The sequence below is a fragment of the Phaenicophaeus curvirostris genome, chromosome 3 (genome assembly GCF_032191515.1).
Source record: "Phaenicophaeus curvirostris isolate KB17595 chromosome 3, BPBGC_Pcur_1.0, whole genome shotgun sequence".
Classification (NCBI taxonomy): Eukaryota; Metazoa; Chordata; class Aves; order Cuculiformes; family Cuculidae; genus Phaenicophaeus; species Phaenicophaeus curvirostris.
The window spans coordinates 35,517,438-35,531,886 of NC_091394.1; the positions used below are offsets into that span (position 1 = coordinate 35,517,438).

The window sequence follows — 14,449 nt, forward strand, 5'->3', positions numbered from 1 at the left end:
TGCTTTCCCTATTTACAACATTAAAATAGACTGAGATAAAAAAAAACCGCTCCCACTACAAATGATAGGGCACTGATGTCTACTACTGATACACTGATGTCTTTTTCCACCAAAGCCAGCTAGATGCTGCCTCAATCTGCCATGAAATGTCTGTAATCTCAGAGCCATGAAGTATAGCAAAGTGCAAGAAAATCAACCCGAATAAAAAGCATCTGTTTGGCAATCAGAACTTGGAGATTGTCCCTTAAAGTATCAGTAGCTCCCTGGATCTTTCTAGTATTTCCAGTGGATATTTTTGTTCGGAAGAAAGAAATGCCTCAGCTAAGCCTGAAGGCACCTGTTGGAAGGTATCCCAAAACATGGAGATTGTCAATAACAGGGAGCAGTTTACTCTTGTGGCAGATATTTTATTCTTGATAGTGATTGGAAGGAAAATTTCTCACCCAGGAACTGTCAAACACAAGATGTCTGCAGTGCATTGAGAGCTTCAGAATAAAATGCTAGGTAGTGATACCGGTTTGCTTTATGTGAAGTTTCTTTCTTGTCAGAATAATTTTAAGGAAGAATTGTTTTCCATTTTTTAATGCCTGTTTTTGACATTTCTGAAGTGGAAAAGCTTTTAGTTGTTTTCAGAATGACTGTTATGAAATGTAGATGTAAGTAGTGTAAGAAAGAATTTATAAAGAATACGTTTGAGGGATTCCTGCAAAGACTTTTTGTGCATGAAATAAAAATGCACATTCTAGCACTTCTCATCCTTCCCATGTCATAAACAAATGTGGGAATGGAAAGGGCAAATTCTCAGCTGTGAGCTTGGATTAAAACAAGAAGCAAAGCCCATCTCCTCTCAGCACCACTATGTGCCCTCCCCTTCCCCAGCACCTCCACTACCGTGAAGTTTTTAAACTTCAACCAGCGACCCATACCGAATCCCAGCCCCGATACCAGCGTGATGCTGAGGGCACAAGGAATTTTCTTTTTGGCAGATGATGTTTTGAGATAGAGTTGTGCCCATTTGTGTTCATACAGAGGTTTGTACTGCCATGTAAGGACCCCAGTGGACATAGATTGTTAGGGAGAGGGCAGATGATAAGGTTAAAAGTGTATGATAGCTGCAGTTTATCACTCTGACATCAGTAATACAGACATGCCTCTGTGTGTTTGAATTCCTGGCACATGTATCTGAATATGCAGATCTAAATCAAGTGGCTGCTCAGAACTTTGATCAAATGCCCTTAGCCAGAAGTCCCGAAGCCTCATGCATTTACCTTCAACATGCATTGTGAAATGCTTCAGTGGGTTACAAAGCACTGTGCTGAAGAAATTAAGTCTGGAGAGCAATGAGTCTTCTGTGTGATTATTTCATACTTTCTGGCTTCTTTCCTTCCCCTCCGCTTCCCATTAGCCCCACAAGGCCTCCCTGACCTTACAATCCACCCACGGTTTCCATGTTACTGTCAGCCTCCTTATAGTTGACTGATGAGAAATATGTGATTATTCAACACATCATAAAAACAGCCAGAGCAAATGAAGAAGGAATCTGGGAAGTATTTATAGAAAATCTGTAAACAACCATTGCAATTCACAATTCAAAGCTGTGTGCACAGTTGTTGAGCTGTCAGATATTCTTTGATTCTTGCACCTTTTCTAAAAATTAAGAATTGCTTTGTTATACTCCCAGCCATTTTGTGTTTCATAGACTTGTGTTTGCAGAAACAATTTTTTTTGAGCTACAATAACAGAGAAGAGTTTTCTTTTTCCTCTTTCCCTATGACTACACATAATTTCATTGACTTCAGAGGTTTGACAAGCACTGATTCACTGACACTCTTTGTGTGCTAAAAGGCTTCTCGAAGCAACTTCAAGTACACGCATCTATTTGCTGTGCAGAGTTCACATCAGATTCAAATAAGTAGGAAGGAGGAGGTGAGAAAGAAAAAGCCGTGAAACTCTTCTGGAAAGCAACACAACGCAACGGTGGGATATGTGTTGCAAAGTCTCGCTTCTCAGCGAGTTTCTTACTCACCATAGCATGATTTAACCAGAGTGGGATGACTCCATCAAGGCTTTTGGGGTAAACCAGCTCTCGATTGTAGGTATACAGTGTCCAAAAGGATAAACATACAAACTGGAACCAAAATACAAAGTGAAAGAATTTTCAAAATGAATGACAAATATAATTGATGGGATTTGGCTAGTGCTTTCATTTCTGAGAAGGCAAAGCATCTCCTACATGAAAAATGGTGATATTGCTAGATCAATACATATATTTCACATGTTACAACATAAAGAAAGGTGCAGTGTTCTGTGTTGATACTGCAAGAAAAAACTCCTTTGCAAACTGCCAACACTGACATTTTCTGTGGAATACTAGATCAGCTTTAAACTTTCCCCCCGCCCCCCTCTTTCCAGATGGGATCCTTTGATGGTCCAGAAGTTCTCCAGGAGTGATTGGTTGTCAAGCCACAGCATTTGTTCTGCTCGGTAACAAAAAGAGATCAATACACCTAAAACTTACCCATACCTTCACAATTCATAAATCTAATTCCTAAACTGCAGCTGCAAGCTGCACTGTGGGTACCCTTTCTTATCCCAAGAGAGGAGGACTTAACAGTGGGAGAAAACTGGAGGAAATTAACTGTGGCATTGGTTACTGACACCTGGAAGCTGATTTGCATTTTTCTGGCCTGGCTGCTTGAGCACTTGTTCCTGGGGTTGGAAACTAGGGATGTGAGATGCTGGAAGAATGAGACTACCCTGTGCTTCTGTTCTGCGAGCACAGTGAGTATGTATGGGCTGGTGGGGAGGGATATGACAGCAGCATCATTAAAACTGCTGTGCAGAGAAGATAAATTAGCTAGTCTCTCTGTCTCTGGCAGTACTTTTTTAGTGAGCCAGCTGGCTGACTGTGGACCTAACTTAAGCAGCACTTCTCAGCCCTTTGAGATTCAGTGGTGGCTGCTGGCTTCACTCACTCTGAGAGGTACCTATATGTATAAGCCACTCATCAGTTCCAGTCCAACCCACAGCAACAGATAAACAGAACTTTGACAAAAAGCATTGTTTGTAAAGGAGTAGGTGATCTGTGGTTAATCTGATGTTGACCACAACTATAATTATTGTTCCATGAATCTGTCATTTAAAGTCATGCTAGAGTCAGAGAAGGAGATGTGAGTTTTTACTGCCTCTTAGGTACCCTCTCATGTCCTCCTGACCCATGCTGCCCTTTAGAAAAATGATCAGTGTTGATAAATCCACAGCTATTTGGACCATGAGATTAATGGAGAGGTTACATCTCATTCATCTTTTGGGTTCAATCTGTGTTTGCCTGGGGACAGCAACCCTAAAGTTTGTGTAAAGTTTGTTTGCTTTCAACCATGACAGGCTCAGCACTGTTTCTTCTAAACAGTGCAAACCCATTTTCAAATGCTAAAGAAAGCCTACAGTTCTTTTCTATTTTATATGTGTGTATATTATGCTAGAAACCCCAATCATTCAAGCAAACATTATTTTTACATATAGAGGTTACTTACTGTGGACACTGGGAAAGCCAGGACACTGAAAAGCAGGTCTCTGCTGGAAATTACACACTTAGCACATCGCAGTTTCTTAATTAGTCTCAATGCATCAGCCAGGAAGGACACCCCATAGAAGACAGCCTGCAAAACCTAAAGTAATTACACCTAATGAGGGAAACTCATCCAGCCTTAATTAGCACGTTCCTCAATGAACGCTGTTCTTGCTCTTCAGGGAGCTGTTTTGTTCATGAGCTGCAAGCCCATGTGAGGGAAATAGCCGTTGGCTAAATCTTTTACTAACTGAAACAGATTAAATAAAGTTGTTCAGGAGATAACTTTAACAGTATCTTGTTTAACAGACTAAACAGAGATGTGTGATGTGATTCAGATGGGAGGTGTGGAAGGACATGTTGAAAGCCAGTTCCTTCACATTTGGTATGTTAATTGTTAAATTCAATGTAACTGGGCAGGAGCAGGAGAGAACAAAATATGCCAGGAAATGTTTCCTGCAAAGTGATTGCTAGACAGCTTCTCCCATCATTTAGTCAGCACAGGGTCTTTCTTACCAGGGACTCTCAGTGCAGTTGATCTCCGCACAGAGTAGCTCCAAATGCTCTAATATGAGAATAAGGTGCAGAAGTTATGAAAAGGAGTTATCAAAACCAGAACCTCTTTTGCTGAACTCAGAGGGATTCAGGAAAGTATTGCAAGTCCTTACAGAGACACAGACTTCAGTAATTAAAATGGAATTAGTTAAACTACTTATAACAAAGGAATTTTGCAGTTGGCGGTGGTGTTTTGTTTTGTTGTGGGTTTTTATTGTGGGTGGGTGTTTTTCTTTCTTTAAATCACTTACAAGTAAAGTGGGATTGTTTGGGGAAGGTGTTAGGGTCCTAGGAGGATTTTGTAAAGGATTAGGTAAGTGCACCTTGACAAAACAGAATTCTGGAAACTGTGTATGAAATTGTCAGAATATTGTGGTTTAAGCCAATATTGCTTTTTCTAATTACTTTGTTTTTTCCATTAACACTACACAGTGGATCATGCTGAACTGGATTTGTAGATAAACAAAAGCAAACCCTAGCAGAAAAATATTTTTCCCACTACCCTCTGTTTGGCCGTGAGTCTAGTTCAGATCTGTTGATGTATGGGGTGCCCTCTTCTTTTTAAGGCTAGGTTGTCCCAGAGTGACACAACATGGGAAATTCAATGTACTGCAATTGCTGGATCAGCTAGGGGTGCTTAAATAGAAAGAGGCTGTATTACAACTTTCAGGATGAGACCTTTTTGCCATGATCTTACTCTGAATCAGATATTTATTTAGAGAGAAGTGTCTGAAGTTGTGGCCAGTTACTTCATCAGTTTCTGAACAAGCCAAGAAGGGTGGTGCTTGGGAGGGGACAGTATTAGTGCAATGTTTTTGCATCAGAAATTCCTCTATTATCAAAATATCTAAGGGAAGAAGAGGACTATGATTTTACAACGCCTGTTGTCAGACAAGGGTTTCTGCAAACTTTAGTTTGTAGATACTGAGTCTTCCTGGGGAGCAAAGTGATGGTAGTTTGCATGGCCTAAGTATCCTTGAAGTTATCTGCGACACCCCTGTTCATTTTGTGGCTTCCCAGCACAGGGAAAAGATAGATCCTTCCTTCCCTGTCCTTTCCACAGTCCAGATAGTTGCTGCAGTAGACTGCAATCAGGTGCTGCTGGTGGAGTGTCCCCTATCCCTGCACAGACCCACATCTTTGGAATTATGGTGGGGCTGATACAGTCTGGGTGATTGGCCCAGAGTCACTCTGGAAAAGGTATCAGAGGTTGTGCACCACCCGGGTGATGGAAAATCCCCATGTTTCCTCTCATCAGCATGGGGTGAACAGCCACATTTTTACATAAAACACCCAAGCATCTTCATCAGAACCCACATATGGTTTTGTTCAGTTCTGAGGCACCCAAACCAGCTCTTTTAAATGTGGTTTTCTCTCTCCCCATTATCACAATTAGCCTCTGGAACTGTAGGCACAATTTCAGTCAGCAGGGATTCAGCCCACCAAGTCACGGATCTAGTTCAGAAAAGCCTGTAACAGGGTGCAGCCTACTTAGATCCCAGCACATGTTCATCCCCGATGTCTGTCCCAGTCCTTGGCCTCACAGGGACACCAAAATCAGGTCCCCAAAAGGCTAAGGAAAGCCTGGTAAAAAACAGAAGCTCTTGTTACACCCTGTAGAGTCAGCAATAACTTTCGGTAAAAAGCATGAAAAATGAACGTGAGGGTGGTGAGAGTCTGGTGACACACGGTGACTAATTGCCAATAAATTAGGGAGAGGACTGGTTCCCAGAGGATGGGGCTATTATTATCTTGTTCATGGTCAGCATTACATTAATCATGGGACAGGGATAGGCTGCTTCTTTCCTCCCCTTCAAAATTAACTAAAACAAACATTTCTGAAAAGAAACAGTTCCAAACCAGCCGCATTCTCAGTCTGGTAAATATTCTGTCTTATGCAGAGGAAGACAATGTTATCTTCCGTATGGAAAATGCTTATCTGAACTTGTAACCTGATCTATTTCTCAGACTGAATATGGAGAAGACCAACTCCTGCAGATGTTTGAACTCTATCTCAGAAGCTTTTCTTGTAGCTCATAGCTACACTTGTAGCTCTTCTACCTTTGTCTGTTGCTCTGGGCTCAAAGGGATTTCAGCCAGTTTGTCATCTTGTACTTTCAGGAGTAATGGAAGAACACACAAATAGTTTTCAAGTCAGGAAACTGAACCTAGCTAAAGCCATTCCTAGCATTTCAGCAATGCTCAATCTGGCAGGGTGCACTTCTGGTAGGGTTGAGTCAGAGCTCCCAACCCATGCTCTTCCAGGCTTATTCCTGTAAGAAAGTTGTGTCCAAATCTCACAGCCATGCACTAATGGGAAAATATTGACATAAAAAAAATTGACATGAAAACATCAAATTATTCCAGATGTCCTGTTAATTTCCCAAACAGCAGTGCTGGCGCTCACAAATGCATTGCAGCCACTCATGGAATATAAATCCACTGGGTGTAAATAAAGAGGATCCCCTAAAGTATTCCCACATGAACAGAAGGAAGGCTGGAAGCATTCAGAACGCTAACGATTAACCCAGAGTGAAGGATATGGATATGATTATCCCTGTTGGAGAGATGTTGCTTTTTTCTCTAGACCCCGCAGAGCTCCATGGTCCTAGGTGCTGTAGAAATGCTTAATTTAGCCAGAACAATTTTCCAAACTTAGAGTCATAGTGACAAAGACAAACCATAATTTCTATCTGCTACAGTGATGAAAGACATGTTTCTGTTTAACTAACCTGACATGATTTACTTTCACATATAAGTTTTAGGCACATGTGTATATTGAAATCTCCAACTAATACAAATAAACTGGGCTTCAAGCTCTGCCCTTAAGAGAGGATAAATCCAATATTCTGAGTAGGCTATTAGACATAACAGTCAACATTTAGTGCAGGCGCACATCCATTCACATGATAACAACCTGGAAAATGTGTATATTAAAATACTAGGTCTATTTTGAAATAAATAAAAAACAGAGTTCAGGAGAACTGAAAATATTTCAATTATGAGAGAGAAAAGTGCAAGTAGTAAAATGGGGCAGGAATGCAATTAAGAGTTTTTAAAGGTGCAGTGTGATCATTATGCAATGATTTACTAATGGATTTACATCAGTGAGCAGATTTTTATGAGCTCAGTTATTTCAGGCAATGAATGATTCAGATTGTACTGTTTTGTGTCACAGACAAATAAACACAAACCCATTTTTATCTGTCATTTCTAGTTGTTCAATAATCGGTCAATGAATAGCTTTGATACAAAGCCTACTTATCTTCTCCCCTACCCCCTCCTCCACCTTACAAAAATATTTCCATTCTGAATCCTGATTGCTATGATCATTAATCAGATAGATGAATCTGAAGTAACATCAGAGCTGTAGCTCTCTTGGGAGAACTGCATGCCTAGCAAGGAATTGAATGAGGTGCTAGAAGAGGGTCATATCTAGAAGATGTTCTTCCAGCATTCCTCTAGCAGAGCTGGGAGTCAAGTTGCATTTCCATCCCCTGAAAAATGTCACATTTCCCAGTATTTCCATTTCAGATCAGAGTGAGTTGGCCGTAGTAGCTTTCCACAGAATTAAATTTTTAAATACAGTTCCAAAGAGTTAAGAGGAATTTTTTGGGGGAAAATTTCCAAGCAATTCAGCCAGCCAATGCCAGAAGCCAGTCAATTGCAGCCTAGCAGGAGACAAGCAGAACAGGTAGGTAAGTGCCCTGCCTGCCTGACTCTGGCGGCAGCCTCTAAGACACAGCTCAGCCCTGCCCAGCACAGTGACTTTGCTGAACCAGCACAGCGACTTTGCTGAACCAGAACAGCCCAGAGGGAACCTTTTGCCTGCTCTTTCTCCCAAGACTATATCTCCAGGCATCCCAAAGCGTTTCCTGGGACTACTTTCAAAAGCACGGAAATTTAACACATCAGATGTGCAGCTGAGGGACATCCCTCTCGTTGACAGCCATCTCTTTTTCCTTGATGTCCCTCAGCAGCAACAGGGAATGGTTTAATGTCAAACCATGGAGCAACTCTTCTAGGTCCTGTGGAGATGCACAGGGACTCCATGCCCCCTAGGCCATCTTGTCTTCTCATTTTTTTCCTATGTTATACAGTGACTCATAAAAGTTTTACCACCCAGAGATATCCAAAAATGCTGTCCAGATCAATGGAAGAAGCAGGGATGAGGGCATTTTGCTTCCCAGGCCCTTTCCTGTTTCGACAATAATTTCTTGGAAAAAACCCACATCTCTGTAGAAGTAGGACTACTGGCAACGAAGGAGTAGTTTTGCACGCAGTGCCCCATTGCCACATTTTCTGCATGAGACAGGCAATATCTTCAGCCCAAATCGTCTCCATGGTGGCTAACAGTTCTGTTTTAGTGTCAGAGTCGGATCAATAAGTGTTTAAAAGATGGGAGACAAAGGACTGGAGAACTGGAGCAAGCGCCTCTGCTCATGGAGATTTAATGAGACCTGAGCTGTTCAGGAGATCTGTAAATGAGCTGGGGAAGGGAATAAACACTGAGTTGGTAAAGGTTTGTAAATATCTTTTTTTTTTTCCCCCTTTTTTATGTCAAAGCAAAGTCTGACTGCAAAATTGCCATAGAATCTCAGGATACTGAGTGTCTGAGAGATCAAATAGCTAGTGAAAGTCACTGTTGATAAATGCAGTGTAATGCATTTCAGAAAAAAACCCACTTCAATTACATATTTTTCAAAAATAGGTCCTAAATTAACTATCACCCTCTGGGAAAGAAATGTTGGACTTGCTGTGGATAGCTCTTTCAAACTGCCAGCTCCTTGCTCAAAAAAGACTAATAGTTAAGAATTGTTAAAAAGAAATAAAAAATAGAACAGGAAATATCTTTATGCCACTGATTAAATCCATGCTGCGGTTGTAGCTTGACACTGCAGCTTGCCCTACTTACCCCTTTCTGGACCTAGAAAAACTACTGCAAAGGGCAACAAGGATGTTTAAATGAAAAAAAAAGCAGCCCTTTGTGAAGAGAAATGAAAAAGGCTCAGACTTTCAGCTTGTAGAAAAGAGTAACAGAGAGGAAAAGCTGGTAGAGGTCTCTGATGAGTGGCAAATAAAAAGTGAACAGGGATAGACAATTAAACTATAACACAGAAGTAAAGCGGCATCCAATTCAGTTGTCAGGAAGAAGGTTTACACCAACAAAATGAACTGCTCTTTCACACAAGGTATGCTTGCATTGTGGCACTCATTGCACAGGACAGGGAAGGTATTAGAAATATAAACAGGTACATTTTTCCTTTAGAAATATGATGGGAAGGATTTGAATGGATACTAGCGACCTTGGCCTGTATTCATTATTTGGCTGGGTAAATGGGTGTGCTATTGTGAGATTAGACGTGTGGGAAGTTCATTTTCTACTTACACACGCTCTATCTTGTGCAGCATTTTCCTGATCATCCACTGCTGGTCACTAAGGGAAACTGGATGCTAATTTCAAGGAGTATTTCCTCATCCCAAAATTCTGGGAGATGGGTTATTTGCATTTTCTCCTTGTTCTCATACTTTAGAACTTTGTCATATACTGAGTGATAGATCTCATTATGATTGTGCCAGGGGGTGGAGATGCTGTTTTGCCTGAGTGTATGGTTGGTACTTTAATGCGGCCAGCTTAACCCAAAAAATGAAAGGAAAGGAGCTGGACACACAGGGAGCAGCTTGTCTGAGATTTAGCTAGTGAAGTTTTAGTCTACTGACATATATTCCAGCAGGAGGAACTGAATATCTTCAAGGTTGTTGAACCCTGACCATTTGATTGCTAGCATTTTAGAAAAATTAATTTTTAAAAACATCACAAAAAGCCGAGCTATACTGATATGAAGATAACATAGCAACAAAACATACATATGTCATCCTAAATACAGTGGTATACGTGCACTCATCCTGCTGCAGCTGGCTTGGGTGCTGTGGCTCCCTGAAGCCTGAGCTGCTGTAGCCATCTCACATGCCATTCACTGTTTCTTGGTGGCAAATATCTTATAAAAGCATGGAATGGATCCAAATTTCCCAACACCCTCAGGGGTCTCCAAAGGCTTCATTGAACTCCACCACAATATGCCTCCTTATAAAAAGTAAAAGTAGAGATAATCATATTCTGGGCCAGATCTCCCACTGGTATTTAACAGTCACACAGAATGGACTAAAGGCTAAAAAGGTCCCTGTGATCATCCTTCAGACTAGCAAATGCCCCTGAAATATGTCCCTTGTAGGAACCTTGTCTACATGCCTGGTCCTTCTAACCCACTACCACCACCACCATGAGTCACTGGTGAACGACTTGGACTTTGAACAAGCCTTCTCCTGAAGGATATCCTACATGCTTTCATTCAGTTTTCTGTCTTGTGAAAAGTTAGCGTATTAGGAGAAGCAGAACATTTTATGATCTGTATTTTCCTGTTTACTTTTAGGAAATGCAGTGAGTAGTTGATAGCACTGTTCAAACATATCTAATAGTGTCATAAGCATCCCTCTCTGCAGGCTAGAATTACTTTCCCTCATGCTCTAAACTGATTTTCAAACTAAACTTGTACTCCAAATGGCTAAATTAGCACCATGCAATGCTTTGTTTTACCTTTTCTGTAATTTACAGGACATAAAAGCCCATTAAAAAATTGAAGTCAAACTCCAGGCAGCACTGTGACAAGTATTGAATTAAAGGTTAGATAACATGCATCAAACTTGCGCTAGTTCCTACCTTCTGTCCCTCTCCCCACTGATAGCTTGTCTCCTTCACAAAGAAGCAGCTAGCTTCAGAATACTTTTTGAAAGCCAAGCAGGTTGCCAGATGATATTCTTTCTGCATAAAACCTGTGAATGCTTTTCACAGCACAAGCATGGATTCCTACTTAGTTTCATTTGGGGTATAAACCATTAAAGGAAGCCGTTTTTAAAGGAAGCAGTTTAACAGCAGCAAGTATACCAGCTGCATATGTCTTGAGGCACAGATGGCAGACAAACACGTAGACATATTGGTATCACTGTACAACACAATTTGCTTACCAGATTGAGGACTGTCAAATACTTCCACTGCCCACCATAAAGGAACACTTCAGATGGCCGCTCTTCTGTTCTTACGTGCGTGATTGAATAAGTGACAAAAAAATACCACACAAAAGCAAGGCAATGGTACATTGCGAGAGTAGAGATTTCCATCCTTTAGCTAAGAGCAAGCATTAATCAGTCCAAAAGCAGCTTTTCTCTTAAGGTCCTCGACCGTTATGCATGGGCAGGAGGGTTTACTTCGGAGCGGACTCGGGACACGTTGCCACTTTGCTCTCATCAAAAGGAATACACGCAAGGCTGTGCACTTTGCTTCTATCTGTTTCCCTTTTCACTGTATGGATAGGCTGGGGCGCGGGGGGGTGGGTAGCGAGAAGAATAGGCTTATTCCCTGGATTTAAATGCCTTGCTCAAGATTAGTGAAGATTAGTTGCAGAGTTACATAAGTTTTTGGTTTTTTCTGTTTTAAAAGTGGGGGGAGCTTTGCTGCTGATTTTGTGTAACAGGCTGTCACGCTTTGGGTAGTGAGTGAAAACAAGTGACATCTTCCTCACTCATATCTACGAGTGCAGCCATGTCTCCAGCTCAGCTTGGGAAGACTCTATGACTGTTTTTACCTTATGCCAAAGGAAGAAGTGAGAAACCTAATGGTCTGTGAAAGAAAAATCAGTTGATTTGTTGATAGGCTATGGAGGTGGCAAGGAAGCTGAGAGGATTTGTAGGCAAAGGTCTTTAGGGTTGAAAATCACTGCGGGTGACAATAATTTTTGAAGGAAAAGGCTGTGCTGCCTTTATGCTGCTTCACGCAGCTGGGATCCTTCACAACCATGCACGGCAGGTCAGCCAAAACCCAAGTCGCTTGGAAGCTCTGGCAGGGATGGAGACACAGGGTTTTACAAACTGTAAGCACTAAGCAGGGCCTCTCACCTACCTGCTTCTTTGCTTGCTGCCTTTCACCTTCAGACAGCCCCTGTTCCCTGGTGTGACATTAAGGTGCCATCAGGGCTGGGGTACAGAAGGGAAGAGTTAATACTCATGCAATGATTCTAGAACGAAGTGAACAAAAAAAATTCCCATGGAAATTCTCATTTTTCCCTCTCCTCCTGCCTCTCTAAGCAGCCCTAATTAGCAATGAAAAATGCACATGACATTTCTTATTTGGGCCAGAGTGCATTTGGGCCAGTAATTGTGGTGCTGTCAGCAGTAATTGCCACCTGAGTGTTTTACAGGGGCCTTGGTGGGGAATGAGTACTGTGCCCCAGCCCATGCCCAGACCTTCCCTGCTCAGCACTGGGAGAGGTGGTACTGTCCCTGTCTCCAGGGGTAGAGCTGGGCTACAGCCAAGCAAGCTACATGAAGGGATATCTCTTTTTTTTTTTTTTTCCCCTTCTAACTGGTCTACAGGCAGTATTGAGTAATCTGCTGTGTTTTGGGTTGGGTTTTCTCTTGAACGTTTTTCCCCCCGCTTGGTACTGGACATAGGGTTCCATGTGGGATTATCTCCTATGAACTCAGACAGCAACGTGTATGCATGGTGAGAAACAGCCCTTGCACTAAGGAACTTCAATATCCTTCATGTTTTCATTGACTTCTCCCCTAATTCAGACTACCTGCCTCCAGATTCCCCAGCCATTCCAGCCATCACAATCCCAATGAAATACTTCCACCTCACTTAGGAAAAATTAAGGTACAGATCTTTTTGTGGTTGTTCAAAGTTGGAGGAGAAAAACACTTACAAAAAAAAAAAAGGAAAAAAGGTGGAAATGTGTGTTTCAGACTGACAATGGAAATCCAGCAGAAAAGTTTTCAATTGCCTTCACAGGGAGACAATTCCTTAACTTTCTAGGGAGGGCCAGTGCTGTCATGAGCTGCTTGGTCTATTCCTCCTTATTAAGACTCCTCCATTTGACAAAACAGCAGGAACAGAATAGGACTATGGCATGGAAAGGCCCTTTTTATTAGCAATTTGCATATCAAAGCCACTAAGCAGTCAGCACTTAATAAGTTGTATTCACTCCAGGTTTTCTGAGGTTTTGCTACAGTGCAGCTTTAAAAATGGGAAGGCATGTGCTTCAGCTCTGTAGGTGCCCAAATTCAAGCAAATAAATGCAAATATATGCAAAAAGTCAAGGTATGTTTTCTCTTTTCTGGAGGATCTTGGCCAGTATGGCTGGGAAGGTGTCAAGTACTGTGACAGTTTTCTGATGTGGACACCTGTCCCACAGACTGAGGCCATCTGCTTTGTTTTCCTATGTACAAGAAACAAGATACATATCCTTCAGCCTAGATAAGGGATGAAGTTTGGATGTACAAACATCACAAAGGATGAGCGTCAGACACGAACTGAAGTCTAACACCCCCACACTTCAGGGAATCTTTCTTATTTCACCGCCAATGTGACTCAACGAACAAATACACTGGAAAATTTACATATTATGCTGTCCCTCCAAGGGAATGAGCATCTACTGAAAGTTCAACAGAACAGGAAATTGAGCCTAGGAGAAAGAAGCACATACGTGCTGTCCAAAAAGTAGTATTTGTTACCAGGCAGGCAAATAGCCAATCTCATATGCCGAGTCGAGACATAGAATTTATTTCAGAGTTGCACAAGTCTGGGTGCTTGGTGGCTTTCCACAAATCAAGCACACCTGACCAGAGCTTCTGCACTCAATTTACTACAAAAATTACAAAGTGAATACATGCCAAGTACCTCCCTCGACAAGTGATTGGTTAATGATTTACATAAAATCACCAGTGACTGCATCATACAAGGTCTCTACTACATGGGCTCAGTGAGTACAGGGTCTGCTCCTGGAGGTGGAGTTGCCTATGTTCCTCTGCCAAATTGGCACAGCTAATGACAAGGCCTGATTAATATGTTCTCCCCTAGTCCAGATGCCCAGGATGTACCCTATATCAGATTCTCCGGGTACTTTGTTCTTTTAATTAGTACAAGCTCTCTTATTTTAATTAATATAAATAAACATTAGTCTCTTCTGCTGATTGCTTATCAAGATGTTTAGAACAGGACACCCTTGGAACACAGGGCCACAGGCAGATGTGCTGCTGCAGATTTTGCCGGATGGTTTAGGGAAATACCAATTTCCATCTGCTCAGTACCACACCCCAGCTAAAATCTGCTGCTCCCCTGCAGCTGAGCCACATTCATGAAGTCTGCCAATGCTCCCTAGTCTGCTTCAGGGCCTCATCTGATTTCAGCAGCCACAGCTGAGCTTGTGCTGAAGCAGACTCGAAATTCCCACTTAGTTCATTAGCTGCAGAATAGTAACAAGTAACAGGAGC

At 41.8% G+C, this 14,449-nt stretch overlaps 1 protein-coding gene across 3 annotated transcripts in view; it reads right to left on the bottom strand.

Moving 5' to 3' along the window:
• The window catches only part of ADTRP (androgen dependent TFPI regulating protein), a 34,935-nt gene extending 23,419 nt beyond the window's left edge, over window positions 1–11,516 (bottom strand). Inside the window, exons 1-3 of one of the 3 annotated variants that reach the window (XM_069853696.1) lie at window positions 11,147–11,515; window positions 3,534–3,668; window positions 2,027–2,128 (exon numbers count right to left, since the gene is read on the bottom strand). In XM_069853696.1, coding sequence (XP_069709797.1) covers window positions 2,027–2,128; window positions 3,534–3,668; window positions 11,147–11,299 — 390 coding nt within the window. In that variant the 5' untranslated portion in view covers window positions 11,300–11,515. Of the gene's footprint in view, window positions 1–2,026; window positions 2,129–3,533; window positions 3,669–11,146 lie in introns of all 3 variants that reach the window. The other 2 variants (XM_069853699.1, XM_069853698.1) reach the window with 2 other exon arrangements.
• Window positions 11,517–14,449: the final 2,933 nt, after the last annotated feature.